General features: G+C 38.9%; 2 protein-coding genes across 6 annotated transcripts; both read left to right on the top strand.

The window, feature by feature from the left end:
* Positions 1–4160: 4160 nt before the first annotated feature.
* On the top strand, positions 4161–22701 carry LOC114265768 (Ribosomal L18p/L5e family protein). 5 transcript variants are annotated; one of them, XR_014346784.1, is made up of 4 exons: positions 4168–4299; positions 18915–18996; positions 19388–19508; positions 22046–22073. XR_014346784.1 is itself a non-coding variant. In XM_082899192.1 (4 exons), the coding sequence occupies exons 2-4, from the start codon at positions 18944–18946 to the stop codon at positions 22450–22452; spliced, it is 585 nt and encodes a 194-aa protein (XP_082755318.1). In that variant the 5' UTR covers positions 4229–4299; positions 18915–18943; the 3' UTR covers positions 22453–22701. The 5 variants fall into 5 exon arrangements, 1 of the variants encoding a protein (XP_082755318.1); XM_082899192.1 differs by having other exon boundaries at positions 4229–4299; positions 22042–22701; XR_014346783.1 differs by lacking the exon at positions 18915–18996 and having other exon boundaries at positions 4281–4299.
* Positions 9779–11313, top strand: LOC145804621 (uncharacterized). Its single transcript, XM_082899191.1, has 2 exons — positions 9779–10451; positions 10523–11313. Exons 1-2 carry the CDS (start codon positions 10386–10388, stop codon positions 11087–11089), a joined length of 633 nt encoding a protein of 210 aa, XP_082755317.1. The 5' UTR covers positions 9779–10385; the 3' UTR covers positions 11090–11313.
* Positions 22702–23710: the final 1009 nt, after the last annotated feature.

Genomic DNA, 23710 nt, shown 5'->3' on the forward strand with positions numbered 1-23710 from the left:
ACTGTATTGTGGCATCCTTAGCACCTACTGTTTACTGTTACTGTTCAGAGATCTCTGTCGGTTCCCTTGTTAGAACCACTACTGTTACTGACTGATGGCCATCATCTACTGCTCGGTCTTTTAAGACCTACTATTTACTGTACTGTTATGCTAATGGGTGTACCACATATGACTGTACTGACTGAACAACTGAAATACTGTTTAAATGAACTGTTTTCATACTGTAAGGACATTCATTCTTAACCTCTTTACGCATTATGTTATTCACTGGGCTTTAGCTCACTGCTCATATATATATGTAGGTGTTCAGGCACCAGACCGCGGCTAGGAGCGTCAGGGTTACTCCAGTTTTGTCAAGCCAACTACCGTGCCTCACTGCGAGGTTCCGAGCCTATCATGCTAAGGCTTAGGGGTGTTTTAGGACTCCCCCTTCTGTACTGTCTTACTGTTTTGTAATAACCGAATGGATTGTATAGACTGAATGTTTACTGTACTGATTATGTATGTAAGGGATGGAGTCCCTAGTCTGAATGATTGTATATATTGTGTATACTGTTTTGTACTGATTATGTATATATGTATGGAAAGTCTTTTTGCATACAGACTGTCACAGCTCATTGGGTATTGTTTAGTTACTGTATTGGCTTCCGCCAGGCCTTGTACTCTGTTTTACTGTACTACTGTTAAGTAGGCCTTCGGTAATCTCGGATTACTGGCCGGTTACGGTGCTAAACCCATAGGGCCGGGTTTGGGTCGCGACAGAGACGCTCATTATAGACTTTAATATATTTTTTAACTGTAAATCATAAAGTATTATAAATTAATGCAACGGAAAAAAATAATTCGGATCATAGCTTAATGACACAACCTCGTGGGTAAATCACGGGCTTCCAAAATCTGATCAATCAACGAACCCAGCAGTGGAGTGATACTACAAAATGAGTATCACCCACACAAGTCACAGTGCAAAATAGCTTGATCGTTGTTTTCTGGAAGAGAGTCAGAAAAGAGAGTCTGGGAAAAAATGTTATGGGTAAAAACCACATAACGTATATCTGATATACGTATATCTTTAGATTAACCATATAATCTGATATATAACCAATATCTATCTATCCATCTATTCATATCTATTGATATGATAAATATAGATATCCTGAATGGTTATCCAAATAAGTTTTGAATTCAAATTCAAACTTACACGGATAAGGTTCAAAATGTTCAGGTTCAAAAGGTTCTAAGGGTCATGCCACATGGGCCCCCAATTTCTAACATTAAGAATTTTAAAACACCTGATGATCTTTTTACACTTTTTCAAAATATTTTTTCTTCCATTCTCAAGTTATGTTTAGTTTTGATTTTTTGGTTAAAAAAACACAAAAGATAAAAGTGATTACATAAGTTAATAAAACAAAAATGTCATATATAAATTATAATCATTACACTTTTTTTCTCACAAAAATTAAAAAAATTAAAAATTAAAATTAAACAAGACAAAAATAGACAAAAAAACTAAAATAATAGACTATTTTAACTCTTCCTTAACAAAGACTCAATATTAACAAGTGTCATGAGACACTTGTTAACAATTTACCAATAAATAAAACAAATAAATAAAACAAGAAGAATAAATGAATATAGAGCTATGCAAAGATATATTGAGTTTTACCATAATAGTTCTCAACAAAGGGTTCAGGGTAGCAATTTGTGACTATTGTGTTGTTAAAAGTGTATAGGTTCACATATGTGGCCGTTGATGGTCGGGATTGGAGGTGAGGATCAGTGGTGATGGTGATGGTGATGGTGATGGGTTCATTATGGAATCTGTATTGATAATTTGAATTGTTTAATGAGTAAAACTCGTTAAATAATTTATTATTATAAAAAATTATATTAATTTAATATAAATAGTTACTTGATCAAATCACATTTATGTTAACGGCAAATAAAATTTAAAAATAAGTTATTGACAAAAATGTGATCTAATTGAGTGATTATCGATATCTGAATACTTGATGAGTTTACATATTGAACAATTCAAATTATGGATAAAAACTCTGTAGTGGGCCTACAGAAACCCAACAGCACCTTCGGGAGATTCTATTTGAATCCAAAATATATCTTAGTACACCCAATTTAAATTCATAAATTTTAATTCATAATATATCCTAATATGAATTTATTAATAAGGACAACACATATTAAATTCCAGAATAAATATATATATATATATATATATTTTTTCTCTTGGTACATCTTAATCATGTATTCTTATTCCTATTTAAATCTCTGTATCTTCTTCCTCAAGAGATCAAAGTTATTTTTTCTTCTTCCTTCCTCCAAAACTCCAATACACCCCACCAAAACTCACCATCATCATCAACATCATTCACTGTGTTTGGTTTGAGTTTTCTGAATTAAGTTTTTTAAAAACTGAGTTTTTTGATTTTCGTGTTTTTTTTGTTTTTAGTGAATATTTTTAAAATTTTAAACATTTTTTTTTACTTTTTTAGATGCACCTTACTTAGATGTGTCTAAAAAGTAAAAAAATTATGAAAAAATATTTTAAAAAATTAAAAAATACATAAAAATACAAAAAATGTACTAAATTCTTGTATTTTTTTGTATTTTTGTTATTTAGTGAATTTTTAAAAGATTTTTTTTACAATTTTTTTTTTACTTTTTAGGTGTATTTATGTTAGGTGTGTCTAAAAAGTAAAAAAATTGCATAAAATATTTTAAAAATTCAGTAAAAACAAAAAAACACAAAAAATAAGTGTGTAGAATTTTTTTAAAGCTTTTTTTAAAAAATGGGAACCAAGCAAAGTGATTGTTTTTTTATTATTTTGAAACCCTAAACCTTATAAGAAAGTTTGAATAAAATCAAATAATGGATGAGAGTAATAATCAAAATAGTTTTTTGAAACAACCCATAAAAAAGGAGGCAAGTATTCATATAAAGGGATTTCACAATTTTTGTAGAGTACCATCAATTATTTTTTATATCATTTTTTTGATAAAAATTAAAAGGCACAGTAATTAAATTAACAATAACATATTATTGGAGATGCTCTTATTTTGTCATTTAAATAGTATATTATTTGAGAATTTCTATTTTTTGTTAGTACCGAATGTTTATGTACTTATAAGTTTGGTTTTTACATTTCCACGAACATTCTTGTGGATAATTTATAATGTAAATTTTTTTTTTCTGTATTTAAAATTTTTATAATGTTTATGTAAAAGTTTGATTTTTTTTTTTTTTTGTATTTATAATGCTTATATGCTTATAAGTTTGTTTGTTTGTTTTTTTTTTTTTTTTATATTTGAGTATTATTTTTTGTATTAAAAAGATTTGAAATAATTTAATTTTTTTAGTTTGTTTATTATTTATTATTTGAGTTTACCTGGGCAATTTTAAAAAAATAATAAGGTATAATAAGAATAAAATAAAATTTTAAATAATTAAATAAAATACACTTAAAAATTGAGAGTAGTTAATAATTGTTTGGGTGTGGATGGAATTCCCGAGCACCTTCTAATTGGTTTTTTCAACTAGGAAGAAGTTCGTCGTTTCATGAAATTGAAAAGGGGGGGAGAGAGAGAGAAAAGGACATAGGAAAAATGAAAGAGAGGTGCGAATGGATGAAAATAGAATTTTTAATTTTTTTTTTTTAATTTGTTTGGTTTGTATCTCAAGATATAATTTTTAAGAAATTTTTTAAAAATTTTGTTTAGTTCAATTTTTTTGAATTTTTTTTTAATATCATTATCTCTGCTACACATCAATCAATTATTTTTTCTCTTTTGTCTCATTCTCAATCAGTTTTTCTCTTATACATATCTACTAAACTATAACAAAAATATAAAATCATCTCAAATTCTTAAATTTCAAAACTATTTTCAAAATATACAACTAAACAAATTAAAAAACTTATAAACTCTCTCTTAAAATTTTTTTTAAAAATTTATCTCAAAACAGAAACCAAACACACCATTTAATTTTGCAATTAATTTCGCTCTTTGTAAATTAAAAAAAAAAAATCGATTTTTTGTAATATTTTACTCCAAATAACATTTTTTTGGTAATTTACTTATTAAAAAAAAAACTCTTGACCTAATACGGCGCCGTTCAGTGGCATTTCACAACCTGAATCGGAGTCCGTGGTGATTCTTCGAGACTGAACCGTACTCCATACCGTATATCTCTCTCTCTCTCTCTCTCTCTCTCTCGTCTGGTGTGTGTTTCTGTGGATTTCCGAAGCTAGCGGATTTTCAGTCTTGGTCACTCAACGAATGGTGAGTAACATTTACCTCTTTAATTTCCTTTCTCACGGCTGCATTTCCTCTCTATTTTTCTTCAATTTACATGTATTTATTGTACATTTGGGGTTGCCATCTCTTCTCAAAGACTCTTTGATCAGAACCAAAATCAGATTTATCTTCTCCGTCCACCACAGGCAAGAAACAAAATGACTTCAAAAATCTCTACCTCACCAAATTCAAATCCCCTGTTCCATAATCAGCTGTGAAACTAAAACTGATAATTTTTTATTTTTTTTATTTTTTACAGTCGAAATTTAGGGTTTGGTAGCATAATATGTGAGCATGTTTGTATGTTTATATGTGGTTTCCTTATTTGATTTCTATAATAGTTGCCAAACTTGGTCTAGTTCAATTGATGTATGACCTGAAATTATGAAAAATCAAAAGAAAAAAAAAGAAAAGAAGAGCAAATGTAGGGTCTGCAGGTACTGAGAAGACAAGGCCTGATAATGAAATCACTATTTGCATTTTTTTTTTTTTTTTGTGTGTATCGATACTATTACTATCTATACTATACTATACTATATATATTATAAAGTGAGCACCTTAGTTGGTTTTGACACAAAATGAAGTATACAAAAATAGTTTAAACGAAAACATATCTTTAAAATTGTTTAAACAATTCCCTTTAGTAGCTGTTAGGGAAATAAATGTAAGAATACCACATCCCAAAACTATGTTACCAAGAACGTTGATTGTTTTGGTACATGTAATGGGAACGGGAATGGGAACGGAATACGCCACATATTATAAAATGTCGTACAATAGGAGTAGGCTTGTATATATCATACTTAAGAATTTAAGGTACTTGGGCTATGTTTCGCATAAATTTTTTTGGCTATTTTAGTCACAAAAAGACAAAATAAGTTAAAAAGTCAATAAGACAAAATGGTACATCCAAACTATAATCATTTTATTTTTTGTCTTACAAAAGTCAAAAAATCCATTTCAAAAGAGACTTTTTAGCCCCAGGCTAAAATAGTCAAAAGCTAAAAAGCCAACTCACATTCCAAACGAGGGCTTATAGAGTAATTTTCTTTTAATTGTTAGGCATCTAATAAAATGTAAGTTAGTTTTTTTTTTTTTTTTCATATAACAAAACATTTCTATGAGCATTATGACCAATTTTTTATATTTTGTTTTATCAAACCTTAACTCACATTAGATTTTAGTTTATTATAGTTGTTTTTTTCCTACTAAGAAAACATCTAAGGAAATTTATTGGAAAGAACTTTTGGGATCGCTTTGAATTACTAAATTTATCATTTTGAAACAGAAGTGTACCAGATTTCAGAATGTGTGTATTAATACATAATTCGCTAGGGTATTAGTGTTTTCTGGCTCTGTTATCAGAATCTTACAATTCGTGATTCGATTCATGATTTGATTTGCAATTTTTGCAAAATCGATATGAATTTATGGGTGAATCTATTTTGGAAGTGAATCTCTAGTGAATTGTACGATTCACAAGCGATTCACGATTCGATCCATTTTTTACGATTCATACAATTCTTAAAACCTTTGTATTCAACATATTTTCGACTCGTTTTTTCTCCATTTTTTTTAATGAATGACATAATACAATTTCTAATAGCATTTTATACCAAAATAACTAATATATATATATGATTTGTTGTTATTTTACTGATCATGTAGTTTTTAATAGGATTCAATTAGACCCAATATGTTTTTAATCTTTCTTCTCATTTTTTTTCCTTAAAAAATGGTAATATATCTTCTATAGATATTTAAGATTAAAGTAATTTACACCATGAATTATCTATTGCTATTTTATTAAATTAAATATAGTTGAATATTACATGGCTGAGGTTAGTTATACTTTTTATAATGTTTTAGGCTTTAAATAAAATATCCTAAATAATTTTTTGTTATTATTTGGTCATTGTTACTTGGAAAAGTATGTATGCTTATTGTCCAAATATCAATATTGTTGTTAAATTATTGTTACTTTGGAGATTGAACGTTTGTCTTTATTTATTGTCTTTATTAAGAATGGTTTATAAGAAATATCTAAAAAAGGGAAGATAAGATGGTGATCTTACATAGGAAACTTTATTAACTTCTTACCTATTAAACTATGTGATCATCATTCAAAACAATATTTTCATTGATTTAAGTATAAATATTTCATATTCATAAGATATAGTTAACATCCAAGTGCGTTGTTATATTTTCTAAGTAATTTAGAAAAAGTGACTGACTCTTTATGATTTACGGTTCGGTATAAGGCCATTTCGATTCACAATTCAAATCCCGATTTGACAACTATGTTTTCTGGTAACACAGCCCCAAAATAACCGAGTTTCCCTCTCCCCCTAAATCACTCTCCCACTACTTCATTTGGTGCACACATCATGTGTGTAGGGTCGCTAGTATAAATATGTGTGTTGTGTTTTGGCTTTTATAGGTTTGATTTTTATTCTTTTGAAGATTGCAGGCATGATTGTGTGAGAAATATTGTCATTTTTGCTTGGTAAAAAAAGGGTAAGAGGGGATGACTTATGAGTCATTTGATTATTGACAAGTGACACTGAGGTGCACTCATTAACTTGTTGGTACATTTCCTTGTTAAGTCTTTGTCATTGTATTAACCAATTATAGATGATACAGTACTAATAATAAAATGAACTCCAAATATTTGAGAGTGAAAAATGGGATTACAAGGCTTATTTAAGGTGCCATATTTAGTGTAACGTTGTCAAATATTTCCATGTAAACGTTTTATATGAAGACTACTGTTTTTCCTCCTCCTTTTTTGTGTGTTTGATTGAAGCTTTCAAAATAATGTACTAGTAATTAGAAGATACTATATGCACACAATAATATTTGCATGCGTATATCCTACAAAGGGGGCCTTTATGAACTTATGTTTTGGGGCACACATGGGTTAATTGTACGGGAAGGAAATATTCTTAGCTCTCCGTACTTCCTCGTGTCCAAGTTTCGCTTCACTCCGAATAACCTAAGAACACAATGACGGTGACCTACCCGGCGGGCAGTCGCCGGAAAACCCCTCTGACGACCAAGTTAGCTTTCTTGGAGAAGAGAGAAGGCAGAGTACTGTAAAGAGAGAGAGAGTTGCTAAAAGTTGTTTACCTCCAATGTCTGCATGCGCCTCCTTATCTAGGCTGGCCATGCAGTCTCAGAGATTGTGGGCGCACTATCTCTGCTGTCCTTCATTGGACAGGCTATTGTGCTCCCTTCTACATTCCTTACACGTATAGAGACCAAAACTACCAAACAGTATTTGTCGCACCGTCAAACGGTATTGATGCATACCAGGAGTGGATTCCTTTCTTCTCGCCATTGGTCCACGTGGTACACCCAACTATGCCACTACTTGGCAATAAATAGCACCAACTCGGACTTCCCAAATACCGGGTTAAGTCGGGTTGGTTGCTAGCTCGGCATTAAGGCCAAATTATATCAAATCTGGTCTCCCTAACGTCAGGTTGAATGTAGGCAGCTGGCAACTCAGTCGAAGCATAGTCCGCATTCCTTCAGGCCAGTTGAACGCGGGCGCGCTGTAAGCCATCCAGATCAAGATAATGTTGCTGGTGCTCCTTCAACCATGGTGATGAATTTAGCTAGGCCGCACCAAGCGTCATTCCAGGTCGGCACGACCCAACGCGTATGCTGTGCAGTCTTTACTTGGCCCAAGCACCTTTTCCGTGCTGACCCAAACTCAACCCAACATAATCGTGCTATTCCTAGCTCGGCCCAGTGTTCGGCATAAATCCCCCTCTCAATTGTCCCTTAATCCCATCTGCGCTGAATGTGATTGGAATTACCTTTGCTAACTGAGCTATCGATTTTGGCCGGTCATTGAGACTTGTGCCGGTTGTCTTGTCATCAATCAATCAGCCGTATTGATAACCCATCAGCCGTACTGACAACTCGTCATCTTTGTGCCACGTGGTACTCCCCTATTTGTTCCGTGCAACTCCATAGTTGTCCCTACTATCTCGAAAATTCGAAAAGTTGCCGCCCTTTGGGTTTCCTCCCATATATACACGCAAGAGGCCAAGCAACCCCTATCACGATTCATTTTCTCTCTTGCGCAAAACCCTAAACCCCTGAGCTTCTGTTGCCGTTGAAATTGCTGCTCTGTGAATTCCAGGCCATATTTCTTGCTTTATCGGACTCGCCACCTCCCGTTGAAGCCTTCCATCCGATTAAATTAAGGTCCTACGCCGTTTTCTAGTGAGATTTCTCGAATCCTTTCGCTTTCTCTTTCCCGTGTTCTTGGTGTTCTTCATTTCTTCTTCATTTTTAGGACCGTAGATCCGTGTTTAGACTATCTAGGGATCGAAAAAGTGTTTGTGCTTGTTGAACCTAGGAGAACCCGAACCCAGGTGTAGGGAAGGGGCTTTCTTGCACCTTATTCTCCCTCATTTTTGTACCAAAATCATATTTGGGATGAACCCTGTAAATTTTGGGCAAGACCAAGTTGAAGTCCTATTTTGATCCAAAAATGGGTTCAAACAGGGCTGAAGCTTGTTAGTGGCCCTGTCCATTGACTTAAACCGCATTGAAAACTTGTAGGGGCACCGAATCGAGATAAAAGCCAACTATCTAGGGCACAGGCCAAACCGGCCTACAATCGAACAAAAGCCTTGACTTTTTCAACCGAACAAAAATCCACCAAAGCCGTGCATTTGATGTTGTGCTAATACTTGCACTTCTTTGTCATAATGCAGACTGAACTAGGACCGACCGGGCACACCTCAACATTACAATTGGTGAAGCTCAAAGACCAAGCAAACAATCACCAAAGCCGCGCTTCATTTCGGTTGAGCTATTGTCAGACTTACCATACAAAATAAAATCGGAATAAATGGGGAAGTACCGATTTATAGTTAGTTCTCCTGGTGCAATAGCCGAATTCCGTAGGGATTTCAACATTCCGGATGATGTCCACTTTGTGTTAGCCAAAAAGGGAGACACATCGTGGGGAAAGTTGTACGTCTGCCCCTTCACCGTTGTATCCATAGTAGAAGGTGGCCTCCGTTTTCCTATGCAGCCCCTAATTTGTGAATTTTTTAAGCAAACCAGACTATGCCCCACAAAAGTGTCCAACAATACTTACAAGATAATAAACGGCGTGGCCGCACTAAACCGAATCCTCGGTCTGAACCTCGGCCTTGCCCAGATACTTTATCAATATACACTTAGTAAAAATAAGGGAGGTCTTTGCTGGTACCTCAAGATCAAAAAAGGCCGAGCAAAATTGGTAGAGCGTACTCCGGACAAAGAAATGAATGACGATGACTTTTTGTAGGTATTTGGTAATTACGAAGATACCGAGGTGCCCATATCGAACTGGTACATAAGAAAAGATTTCGGGAGCGCTGGTGAGCAAAATAGCACCGGTTTAAATTTTCATATTTGATCTGTCTTTGCCTATCTAACACTTCTCAATTTCATGTAGCGCGCCAATCAGGAAGCCATCAGAGTTGCTTTGCGGTATTCGGCCAGGGAACGTGAGTACCACAAGCTGCTTGGTTACGAATCGAGCTACCGACATAGTTCACCACGCAAAAGCGGGGTCACCTACTTCTTGCGTGAACCCTCACCTCAGCCAGACCCAAATCTTTAGCCGATCAACCTTGTCCCTTTGACCATCGAGCAAGAGATGGCCAAGATCCGAGCTATCAAATCCCTGATCACTGGTGAGCCGAGCGACTCTTAGCCGGCCAACACCACCGAAGGCCAATCTTCCCAGCCAGCCGCACAAGACGAAGGACCGGTGTTGGCTTTGGCAAGTCAGCGCGGTTTAACTCGCTCTAGGAACAGGGTAAGGCAATCGTCAACCGAGCCACGCCTTGTCGACGAAGACTCGATTGAGCTCCCTGCCGTTCAGGAGCAAGACGAATCACTTGAGGTCGAGCAGGTCCCTAGTTCCTCTGCCCCACCGGTGTGGTTACCCGAGCTCAAGTACAAGGACTCGAGCTGTGACCACAATTGACTCGGTCTACGCGGACAAGGACAATCTGCTCGGCGTCACTTTGACCAAGGGGCTTATCCTTCCAGAGGACATGAAGAGACACGAGCAAATGTCTGATCTGAAAGCCATTAAGTCAGTAGCCAAATCCATCGTGTTGGTAAGAATTATTTTCTTTAGATTGTAAGTAATTGCTTGGTGTTTATGTTCTGATCGCTTGTTGTTTTGTAGGCTGCACAAAAGAATTACCTTGTCCACGAGTGGATGGTTGCTGTAAGGCAAAATCTCTGCGTGGCGATCGCAGACAACAAAGAGAAGTTTGCCGAGCTAGAAAAGTTGAAGGCCTCGCTTGCCACGGTTGAGGAGGAGCACGACCGGCTAGCCAAACAACTGGCCAAGGCGGAAGAGGAGAAGCAGGAGGCCATGCAGGCGAACAAGGCTAGATACATTGCCAAGCTACGCAAGCTCCGTGATGCTCACAAAGCTGAGCTAGAGAAACAAGTCGACAATGCTGAAGATCGCGACTATGTTGAGGGTGAAAAACTTATGAACGGCAGGTCGAAGCGACGAAGGACATATTTTTCCAGTGCGGCTGGAAGGCTGCCCCTGGAAAAACTTGGCCACGTGCAAGATTCTATGGTGTTCAAAAATCCACCAGCTGCCTTCATTTCGGCCCACATGCAGCCATATGCCAACACCGTGCAACAGAAACTCATCGAAGTGGCAAAAGCTGCAGCTACGGTCGAGGCATTTGTCACTCAACCAGCCGGCCAGGATCCGACGCTTTGGAGAAACTGAGGAGATGGCCTCCTCAACCGAGAACGAGCCCGAGTTGGAGGCTAATCAGGTGCTCGGAGCTGATGCTAGCGACGCGGAGAAAGAGGCCGAGGAAGAAGTGGTCGATCAGGCCGATACTATGAATGTGGATTGAGCATTATTTTTTTTTTGTTTTGTTTTGTTTTTATTTTTATTTTATGTGTTATGTAACCACATTGCATGATGAATGAAATTGCTCAACTTTTTGCACAACTTTTGTTCTTGTCCTTTTCCTTTATGTATGCTTGATTTCTTTTTTGCCGAGATGAATTTTTCAATTGCATCTTTTTGCCGCTCGATTTGAAACCACAAAAGCTAGGGAAAACATCAACTCTTTTCCTGGTGAGCTAAATCAGCTCGGGGGAGAGGCGAGCAAAACCAGCTCTGTTCAAAATGCATAAGTTGGGAAAAACACCAACTCTCCTTCTGACGAGTAAAATCAGCTCGGTTCAAAATGTAGATGTTGGGGAAAACACCAACTCTGAGTTCAAGGAGAGGCGAACAAAATCAGCTCGGTCTATAATGTAAAAGTTGGGAAAAACACCAACCCTTTCCTTGGCAAGCAAAATCAGCTCGGGGAAAGACGAGCAAAATCGGCTCGGTTGAAGAATACAGAAGACGAGCAAAATCAGCTCGGTTTTAAAGCGCAAATGATTGGGGAAAACCCCAACTCTCTCCCCGGTTAGCAAATTCAGCTCGAGGAGAGATGAGCAAAAGCAGCTCAGTTTAAAAATACAGAAGACGAGCAAAATTAGCTCAGTTTTAAAGCGCAAACGATTAGGGAAAACACCAACTCTCTCCCCGGTCAACAAATTCAGCTCGGGGAGAGACGAGCAAAATCAGCTCGGTTTTTATGAAATTAATACTGGGGAGTACAATTTCCTGCCCAGCAAGCTAAATTAGCTCGGAGAGAATTGCCTCTAGTGCCATGTTTGTTCAATCTTAGCAGGATTGTCATGGTAAAATGCATTTATACAAAACTTAAGTGCACAAAGCTTGAACAAAGTTGATGTGCCCATTTCATTGCCCACAAAGCATTACATAAAAGAGCCAAGAGGCTAACATGAACAAAAACAGATGCTAAGTGAGGGAAAGGGGATTACATCTTTAGAAATAAAACAATTTGAGGTTGGCCGCATTCCATGGCCTTGGAATGGGTTTTCTATCTAAGTCTTCAAGGTGAAATGCTCCTTATCCAGCAAGGCCGATTATTTTGTATAGTCCTTCCCAATTTGCGCCCAAGTTTTCCTTTTCTTGGGACCAAGGTGTTGGCCATAACCTTCTTTAAGACCTAGTCTCCAACTTTGAACAAGTGTGGATGCACAGACTTGTTGTATTTCTTGGAAAGCTCCTGTTGGTAGGCCGCGACGTGAATAAGGGCCCTTCCTTTCTTTCTTCAGCGAGGTCTAGTTCTAGTGCGATAGGTTCGCTATTCAAACCCGGCTTAAAGTTTTCAGATCGGATGGTCAGCATGCCGATTTCCAATGGTATGACGGCCTCCATACCATAAGCCAGGGCAAATGGAGTCTCTTCGGTAGAATGCCTCAGAGTAGTTCGTTATGCCCATAGTACGTTAGGGAGTTAATTAGTCCATCTGTTTTTAGCTTTCTCAAGGCGCTTCTTCAGCCCATTTAGAATGGTTTTGTTGGAAGCTTCGGCTTGGCCATTTGATTGGGGATAGGCCGGTGTGGAGTTGTAAAACTCAATCTTCAAGTCTTCACAAAATACTCTGAAAAGTTTGCCATCAAATTGTGTGCCGTTGTTCGAGATGAGAGCCTTCAGGGCCCCAAACCTCGTTATCACATTTGCTAAATGAACCTCTTGACATCCTTTTCCTTGATGGTCGCCAATGGCTCAGCTTTCACCCATTTGGTAAAGTAGTCTGTTGCGGCAATGAAGAATTTGCGGTTTCCCAGTGTAGTTGGAAGAGGCCCTACAATATCTAACCCCTATAGAGCAAATGACCAAGGGCTTGTCAAAGGAAGCAATTCTCTGGCCGGTTGGCGGATTTGGTGCACAAACTTCTGGCACTTCTCACATTTTCGCACATATTTTTTTTGCGTCAGCTTGCATGCAAGGCCACCAATAACCTTGGGAAATTGCTCGGTAAGCCAGAAATCTCCCCCCAATATGACTTTCACACATCCCTTCATGGATTTCAAAGAGGAAAGACTCAACTTTGCTGGGATGGACACATTTCAAATATGGCCCTGTGAAGGATTTCTTGTACAGGGTGCCGAATGGAGAGAGCCAAAATCGCTCTAACTTGGCCCTTTTTTTGTTGGCTTCCTTCTTCTAGGTGGGCAGGATTCGATCTTTGAGGAAGACTATAAGAGGGTCTATCCAAGATGGCCCTAGCTCGGTATAGAGTACTTCGGCCTCATGATCTTCAGTGCTAGGTCGCGGCAAGAACTCGATCATCAAAGGATTGGGAAAAGTGTTTTACATGGAGGCCAAACTGGCCAAATCATCTGCCTGGCTATTTCCTTCACGACCGATTTGCTCCATTCTGATTGCCGCAAACTTTTGACCTTCGCCCGCACTAATGCTTGATATTTGGCCATCCTTTCATCTTTGGCTTCGTATTCCCCAAACACTTGGTTAACCACAAGTTTGGAATCATTGAACACCATGAGGTCGGTTGCCTTCATTTGCAAGGCGCTTTTTAGGCCGGCTAAGAGAGCTTCACACTCTGCCTCGTTGTTTGACGTTAGGAACCCCAACGTGATAGCATACTCGATGGTCAGTCCGTCTGGCGAAGTTAACACAACTCCCAGCCCGGCGCCATGTCTATTTGAGGCGCCGTCGACAAAGAGTTTCCACATCTCTTCAATGAACAACTTCCAGCAATCAGACAGATTTTGAGATTTTTGCAAGTCTGAGGCTTCGGCTTCTTGCTTGCGTGGCTTTCTTGTTTGCACTTCTATCTCAGAGCTCGGTAGTTTACCCCTTTTGCCTGGGCTCATTTCCTCAACGCCTTGTCCTTCTACCCCTTGCATTGCATCTTACTGCTGGGTGGCTTTCATTTCAACTGACAGCTTGGTTGACATCAAGCTTGAAAGGAGCATGCTTTCTTTTGGCAATACTATTGCTTCCGGCTGTGCTAAATCCGCACTAACCACGTTGGCTTGCTCGCCTGCTTGTGCCAAATCTATTGGGTAAACTGGGTGAGTGCCTGGCGTAAATTCCACCACAAAGTCGGCTAGGGCTTGCGCCTTGATTACTGTTCGTGGTTAGAACTTGATGGCATATTGCCCTAGCTCTACCGCCCACTTCAAGATTCTGCTGGAAAAGTCTGCCTTCTCAATAGCACCTTCAGCGGAAATTCGGTCAGCACTACTATTGTGTGGGCGTGAAAATAGTGCTAACTTTCTGGAGGCCATTATGAGAGCTAGAGCCAGTTTTTCCAACGACAAATATCTTAACTCGGCAAGGAGCAATGTTTTGCTGACAGAGAAAATAGGGAGGTGTTGTATTCCCTCAACTTGAACTAGTACCGCTCTGATCGTGTGTTAAGATACAGCCACGTCCTTTGTTGAATTTGGTCGTTCCAGCTCTTGTATTGCCTTGATCTGTGAAGGGTCAGTTTCAATTCCTCGGTTGGTAACCAAAAAGCCTAGAAATTTTCCAGTTCCCACTCCGAAAGCGCACTTGGAAGCATTCAACCGCAACTTGCGGCACTTGAGGATGGCGAACATATCAGCTAGGTTGCCGAGGTGCTGAGATTCATCCTTATTTTTGACCACCATATCGTCGATATATGCTTCCATGGTGCAGCCAAGTAAAGGAGCAAACATTTTTGTCACCATTCTTCGGAAGGTTGCCCTAGCGTTCTGCAGGCCAAAGGGCATGACCTTGTAGCAATGTAGTCCTCTTGGCGTGGTAAAGGAAGTGATCTCTCGGTCTACTTCGTATATGGCAATTTGATGATAGTCGCGGTATGCATCAAGGAAGTTGAACATTTAGTGACCAATGGTTAAATCCACCAGCTGGTCAATTCTTGGGAGAGGAAAGCTATACTTGGGGCAAGCTCTATTGACCGTCTTGTAGTCGACGCATACTCGTCATTTTTCATTTTTCTTTGGAACCACCACAATGTTAGAGATCCACTTTGGGTATTGCACCTCCTCAATCGCCGCAACCTCCAACAAGTTTTTGACCTCTTTTGCAACCACCTCGGCGTGATGCAAGGCTGAGCTCCGAGTTTGCTGAATAATCGGTCGAGCAGTTGGAAAAACATTGAGTTGATGGCTGATGAAGTTTAGATTGATGCCAGGCATGTTGTAAGGCGTCCAAATAAACACTTCAACATTGGAGGCCAAAAAGTTGACGTATTCCAGTCGCTTGGCATTGGACAAAGATGAGCCCAATAGGAAGAACTTGCTTGGATCATTTTCGTCAATTTAGACCTCTATCAAGTCTTCCACTGATTTTTCCTCGGCCTTTCCCCCTACGTCATCTAAGACTTCCTTTCTTTCCAGCCCCTCGATCATTTGGACAAAGCCTTTAGCAGTCCGGTTGCTGTTCACCGCAACAAAGCTTCGCTTCGACATTACTTGGTCCCCCCATACTTTTTCAATCTGGCCGGTATGGATAGGGAAGCGCATGACTTGGTAGAAGGTTGAAGCCACCGCTTGTATGGCGTGCAACCATCCTCTGCCCAGGATCAAGTTGTAAGTCGATGGAACCTTCAACACCCAGAATTCCACTTGCTTTGTGATTGATCCCACTTTGACCAGTAAAATGATCTTGCCGATTGGCCATTCTGGCTGAAAGTTGAAGCCAACCAAAGGAGAGGTTGTTGGAGCCAAGTCTTTGTCCTCCAGTCGCATTTGCATGAAAGCATCATAATACATGATCTTGATTGAACTTTCCTAGTCGATCAAGATTCTCTCGATGTCGAAATCCTTGACACGAAGCGTGACCACCAAGGCATCGTTGTGAGGGGTTTGAATTTTCTCCAAGTCTTTGCTTGAAAATGTCATGATGTCGTGCACCTCGGTCTTTCCCTTCTTTACGGCGGACTGAACTGATAACACTTCCCTCATGTGTTCAGCCTTCTTAATCATTCCTTTGAGCTCGCATACCCACGTTGGCTCAATGATTCCGTGGATGACATTGATGACTCCTTGTGGTGCGGCACCAAGGGTGGCTAGCCCATTTGGCTCGGCCTGCCCTTGTGGAGCTGCTCTCATGCCGCCGTCAATGTATTGGTCTAAATGCCCTGCTGCGACCATCTCTTCCAAGTGCTGTTTGAGTGGCATGCAGTCCTCCGTGTGGTGCCTTCTTTCTTCATGGTAGGTATACCGAAATCTCGAGTTAAATCCCATTTGAGCCTCCCCTAATTTCGCCAGCCACTGAACATAAGTTTCGCCTCGAATTTCACTACGGATGCGATAGATTGGAATTTTGAAGATAGTGGTAACACCGGTCCGTGCCTTCAACTTTCTCTTGGTGTCTCATTACGAGGAATGTTAGCCCTGTCGTTGCCATGGCTCCTGTTTGCCCCGATCATTGCGATCAGCATCGCGATATTGGTCTTTTGCTCAATTGTTAGGGCGGTTATCCTCCTGCCCCACCGAGTTAACTTTCCCAACTATGCGTTTGTCCGCTACCACCGGATTTATCTTCTCGATGGTTGCAGCTATGGCTACAGCTGCGGCTGCATCATTCTCGACTCGAATGTGCTCGTTAATTCGCTGCATCAATGACTCATCGTTGTGGGTTGGTGCATCGTGAGTCCCGTAGTCTATGTCCGACTGGTAGGCCTCGCTTGTACTGGGCAATCGCCAAGTTAGTAGGGTAATCAAGGATCTTGTTGTAGGTCTCCAAGTATTTGACGTTGTATGCCTTTAATGAATTGCCCGATTCCATCTTAATGCCCAGGAGGTGATCGACCTCTTTCAGTGTTCTAGTATTGGTCTTGAATCTGGTGACGAAGACTTTCGCTAGTTATTGCCACCCCTCGATACTCCCCTCTGGCAACCTTATGAACCATTTCAGGCCCAACTCCCCCAAACTTGTTGGGAATATAAGGCACATCAAGGCATCGTTGCGTCTATGTCCCGCCATTACTTGCCGGTAATGACTAACGTGCATGTTCGGGTTCGTCTTGCCATCGTAGAGTGTGAACTTAGGTTGGTGGAAACTGGCGGGGAGTGGCGTGTTTTCTACCTTAGAGGGGAGAGGGGTAGCGCTTAGCCTTGCCAGGTCTCTGTCCACCAATGCGTGTGCCACCATTCGTGGTGGTGGCATGGCCACTTTTTCGCCGGAATGGACTCTGGGGTGTAGCCTTTGTAACGCCAACACTCTCTAGGCTGCCCTCCGGTGTGCACACTCCTCCAGGACATCCCTCAAGTCCTTCGATCGAGTGGAGTGAGAGTATCTCGATGTCGTCGACAGACGTAAGAGGTGATAGCTGCTATCTTTGGTATACTTACCGACGGAGTCGCCAACTCCATACCTTCTAGTAACAGAGAGTGAAGGCGTCATTCACCTGTTTTAACTGTCGGAGCGATGGAAAACCCTACAGGTTGGTTTGTCAAAAAACCCCTCCGACGGCCAAGTTAGCTTTCTTGAAGAAAACAGAAGGCAGAGCACTGTATAGAGAGAGAGAGAGAGAGAGAGAGAGTTGCTAAAAGTTGCTTACCTCCAACGTCTGCATGCGCTTCTTTATCTAGGCTGGCCATGCAGTCTCAGACATTGTGGGCGCTCTATCTCTGCTATCCTTCAATAGACAGGCGGTTGTGCTCCCCTCTACATTCCCTACACGTGTAGAGACCAAAACTACCAAACAGTATTTGTCGCACAACCAAACGGTATTGACGCATATCAGGAGTGGATTCCTTTCTTTTCGCCATTGGTCCACGTGGTACACCCAACCGTGCCACTACTTGGCAATAAATAGCACCAACTCTGACTTCCCAAATACCGGGTTAAGTCGGGTCGGCTGCTAGCTCGGCATCAAGGCCGAATTACATCCAATATGGTCTCCCTAATGCCGGGTTGAATGTGGGCAGCTGGCAGCTCGATCGAAGCATAGTCTGCATTCCTTCAGGCCGGTTGAACGCAGGCGCGCGCTGTCCGCCATCCTGGTCAAGATGATTTTGCTGGAGCTCCTTCAACCACGGTGATGAATTTAGCTCGGCCGCACCAAGCGTCATTCCAGGTCGGCACAGCCCAACGCATATGCTATGCGGTCTTTACTTGCCCCAAGCACCATTTCCGTGCTGACCCAAACTCGGCCCAACATAACTGTGTTGTCCCTAGCTCGGCCCAGTGTTCGGCGTAAATTCCCCTCTCAGATAGACTGGTAGATGTAGCTGTGTATACTTGCACAAATGGCCAATATTCATGCCCGTATGCATGTAGTTACATAAACATACACAAAAAAGCAGATATATGTGAATTTATATAGAATGCACGTATATTGACAATTGGACAATATCTTAGTCCTAGTATTAAACAATCACTGATCTCAATGACTGTCCTTGCATCTTTGTCATATCATATGTTTATTGTCTGTCAGCTATAGTTGCAGAAAAACTTGCTTGTTTTATAGTGCTCATCTGCTACGCGTTTACATTGTCTGTCAGCTAATCATTTTATCATGGGCATAGTCATCTTTTGTTGTTTACTGTTCTATGTGGTGTTTACTCATATCTGTGATGTTATTATGTGGTGTTGTTCGAGTCATGACCATTATGAATGTGCTGTGTACTGCAATAGGCAAGAGGCTAGTGTACATCAAAGAGTGTCTCCTCTTCAATTAGAAACAACATTATTGTGTTTTATATGTACACTGTAGATCACGGGATCCATTGTTTTAGTCAAGGCATGTGTCAGGAAGCACACTTAGATCACATGGTTTCGAGGTCTCCAAGTGAAAGGTTTATTGGTGTTGTTGGTTTCATCCTCCCTTTCGCCTCTTTATTTTGTTTTCAGTATCAATAAGTCAAAGATTTGCAATAAACTACAATGCAAGTTAGACTACAATCTCATGGTACATTGTTGGCTTCATCCTGGTTGGCTTGTCCTGACATGTGCACCTTACTGATATCTTGAAGAGGCATCCACATTTTACGTATCCTTTTTTAGTATGAAGTGAAGTTTTGTGGCTAGATGTCTTGTGATTATAGTTTAGCACATCTTTTTTCTCTTTTGTTATATAGATTGTCTATTTATCTATTTTGATTGAGTATTGAACCTCCGGTCCTCAACATATCGAAAACTCAAGTGACTTTGAACATTTGAAGATTTTATTTACTTCTATTAACACAGGAATCAGGATCTATATAACTTGAAAGCCTTGGCTGACAACATTATTGGTACCTTACTTTGTTACATGGACTCGGGTACGGGTGTCGGTAGAGGTCGGACTCATCAAACCATAAATTTAAGGGTACGTGGACTCGGCAAAAAATGTCATATTTTTATATTTTTAATCAAGTATGTGAGATAAAATGATGTTATATATAACTTTACAGTGTCAAAAAGGCATTTATAGCAATTATACAACAATATGTATATATAATAATAGTGTTATATACAATTATATATGAAGTATCCATTGAAAAGTATCCGACGCATATCTTATACCCTTGTCCGAGTGTGGGGTGTCTGACACGGGTATTTGATTTATTTTGAAGAGTCTGTGTAACATAGGTACCTTATAATCTTGTTATATTGTTTCTCTTCTAAATCCTCATTTGTCTTTGGTCCAAAAATCTTTTAATCCCATTGAAGTCTTCCATCTGGCTTGATTGTTACTTTAAAGACCCTTGTAAAGCCAAGGCCTGACTTGGACGCCCACTCTATGAAGTGTGAACAACTGATGAGATGCTTTAGACAAGGAAAATTCTATTAATTTTTAGCTTGGTGGCTGTCATATTTGTAAGGTGGCAACCTTCCCTCTCCCATGCTTCCAGGTTTTTTTGGACCTGTACAGTTAGTGAGGCTGCAATCCAGTTATTTCCTCCCTTTTAGAGTTTTTAAATAAAAATTAAATGGTTATGTCTCACTTTTAGAGTTAATTGGTTCATGTTGGATGCTCATAATGGAAAAGCTTTATAGTCGAGTCCATTTGGAAAGTTCTTATTAGTGTTACATTTGTCACTTACATTCTTTGCTAATTTCTTAAAGTTCTTGAAGTTCTAATTAGTACAAGTCTACTAATTTTGTATTTTTAGTCAAAATCCATGTAAGCATAGAATAGAACTTTAGTAGCCTATAAATACCTATGTCATTCTTCTATTCAAGAGAGTGAAGTTATTGTTGCTTTACTAGGTAAGAATTCTACCGCAGACACAACTCAAGAATTAGAATCTTTTAATTCTACTCTTTTGTTGTCTCATATCAAACCAACAAGTTGATACTGAGAAGACAGGGCCTGATAATGTTAAGGAACCTAAGAGCATGATAATTGAACCATTTACTCGCTGTTATGCTCTTGAACTTTTGAAAACTCAACGAGCTGCCACATTTGGAAAATCAAACCAAATTTCACACCTATTCTTCTCCAAACTATATAAACTTTCTTTTCTCTTTTAAAACCCCAACCATAGAAGCCTCCCAGAACCCATAACTCATCATAATTCCAATTGTAAGCGGCCATAGGTAAGTTTCCTAACTCTGTCTTGCATCAGGATAGATTGTTGAGTGTAAAAATAATTAAAAAAAAAAAGGGTCATTGAGCAAACTTGTTCCTGGGTTTGAAATAGTACATATTAATGCTTTTGTTTATTTTCTTTTATTTTAGCATACACAATTGTTCAAACTTGGTATCTAAATGGCAATGCACAACATGTGGTGTCCTTGGTTTGTTTGTTTTGTTTTGTTTTTTTGTGGTTGGTAAGCGGTTAGTTTTATACCAAAAAATATAGATATTACAATAATGCTCATTACACAACCCTGAGGGTCCACAAGCTTCAAAGAAGTGACACACAAGTCAAAAGCTTGGACTAGATATTGTACCTAGAAGTGAAGTATATTATCTTGAACAGCTATCTCAGTAATGCTCGAGTTAGGCTCATTTGCATTCAAGGTTTGTTGCTAGAATTTAATGTGTTCACATGTTGGCATGCTTTTAAGTATGTTTGCAGCCAATAATTCAACACTGCTGGCAATACTTCCAATGCAGCCTTTTGACAAAAAATCTAAGACAAGGAGGGAATAAACCTATCATTGAGTAGTGTTTTCACTAGAAGCTTCACCTTGTAATTAGGCTAAAACGAACCGGAGACATTAAGTACCCTTTTTGCCTCGTACATGACTAGATTTATGTCCTGATTCATCACTCATGAAATAATTGTTTCTGGTTAATTTGGTATAGTGCAGGGCATTTCTGAAATGAAATTTAAATATTCTATTATTTCATTTTGTTATATGATCTCTCAAGGAAAAGGGACTTCTGTGATAATTACAGTGTTATCTTACATAAATTTCAGATGTGTCAAAGTAATTAAGTCGTAAACTGTTTGGGGCTATTAATCTGTGAAGGATGAATTTAAGTTTTACAACTTCTGATTAAAACTGCAGGATGAGAATTTACTGTAAACGATGCCATTAGTCGCTTAACAATGGATGGGGTTGGGACCCTATACACTGTACTTAAAAGTTACAATAGCATATGCAATTGTGAGAAGATTTTAAATTTAAATTCCCCTCCCCCCCCCCCCCCCCTTCTTTTTTGGATTTTTAATTTTAGGGTTGGTTTGGGATGATCTAAATAAGTTTACTTTTTGACTTTTTATGAAATATGGGTCAGGTATGGGTTGGGTTTGAAATGATGTGTTGGAGAGGTGATGTGACTTAAATAAGATGATGTGACTTAAATAGGATAGTGACTTTTTGACTTTTTTAGATCATGCCAAACAATGCCTTAACCTGCTTTTAGAAACACTGAAATTTTAAATCTGATTGATTTTCACTGCAAGACAGATCCTTCCAAGTTCTATAAGATGACGGTACTGAAGAGGTACGTGCTAAGGTTGTTCATATCGTTGAAGTACATCACAGCAAATGTAGTAGACAGAAACAATGGACGGATCATTGCAACAGCGTCAACAGTGGAACATTCCCTCAAGAACACGCTCGAGTGTGGTCGGTCTTGCAATGCCAAGGCAGCAGCGGTTGTGGGAGAAGTGTTGGCGATGCGACTCAAGGTGGAGGGTCTCGAGCAGGGACAAGAGAGAGGAATTCATGTCAATGTCAACAAAGAAATCGAGAAGAAAGGTTTCAAGAACCGTACTAAGGTCTGGGCCATCGTAAATGCTCTTAAGAACAGTGGAGTCAAACTCATTCTTGATGATGATGATCACAATGGTACCTCACCGCCATGTTACTGATAATTTTTCATTAAAGTAAGAACCAACCTCCCCCTTGTGGTGCTTTGTTAGGGTTCAGAAGTAGATTTTTGAATTATGTACTTTTATTCAAAAATTAATATTTGAACCAAAAAAAAAAAAATGTATGGTCTATGATAATATGGTGTGGAATCACCCCGCATCGCACGCGTTTTCACCTTCTAGTACGTACACACATATTTGTGTGGCCTAAATTTCAGCAAATGAAACTTGTTGCGCAGTTGGTTTTAATCCTCTCCAACTATTAGGTACATTATTTATTTTATTTTTTTAGATTAAAGCCTCGTTTAGGAATAAATTATTTTAGTATTTTTTTAGTGTTTTACGAAAAGATATGTAAAAAAGTAGAGAGAGTGATATGATAATTTATAGTAACTTTTTGACTTTTTGGCTAAAGGGCCTGGCTTCCCTCTAGTCTCAGTGCGGGACGAAAAGATATGTAAAAAGTAAAGAGAGTGATGTGATAATTTATAGTAACTTTTTGACTTTTTGACTAAAGGGCTTGGCTTCTCTCTAGTCTCAAATCGGATTAGATGGTGCGGGTCCCATCATGGGTCTCGTTTCGATAATCCGAACTGTTCAATGTGTAGAATTCGTCGAGTACTATATGCCAGTAAAAAATTACGTTGATTGGATATCGATAATTACATAATCAAATCAGTTTTGTATATAAAAAAAAGAATGGACGGTGAAAAAATAAACGATTGATAGAAAATTGATCTGATGAGATAGCTATTGATATCCGATCAACATGATTTTTTGCAGACATATAGTACTCGACGAGTTCTATATATTGAACGGTTCAGATTATCGAAATGGGACTCGTGGTGGACTCCCATGGGCCTAACAGCATCCTCCAGACCCTCGAACTAGAGGGAAGCCGCTGCCTTGGCTAAAACATGTAGTTGCCAAACGAGACCTATGAATCAAGAACTACTTTAGAGTGAATATTTTCATTATGTAAGACTAATTATCATAACGATGAGATTGAAGCAGATATGATCTATAGAATTAAGACGAGGTGACTTAAATAGAGGAGTGTGTCTGCGGTATTGTGCAATAAATGAGTACCTATTAGATTAATTTTTTTTTATTTTATAGAACGGTTATTAGACTAGCGTGTTATATGTGATGGAATGTTGGGCAATTAAGAAACAATATATACATAAGATTAGTGTTACTTAGATGAGAATGCTAAGGTAGATTTGTGCCAAAATTAGAAAAAATAAAGTTAAGAATG

The sequence above is a fragment of the Camellia sinensis genome, chromosome 12 (genome assembly GCF_055761805.1).
Source record: "Camellia sinensis isolate YWXY chromosome 12, ASM5576180v1, whole genome shotgun sequence".
In the NCBI taxonomy this organism is placed as follows: domain Eukaryota; kingdom Viridiplantae; phylum Streptophyta; class Magnoliopsida; order Ericales; family Theaceae; genus Camellia; species Camellia sinensis.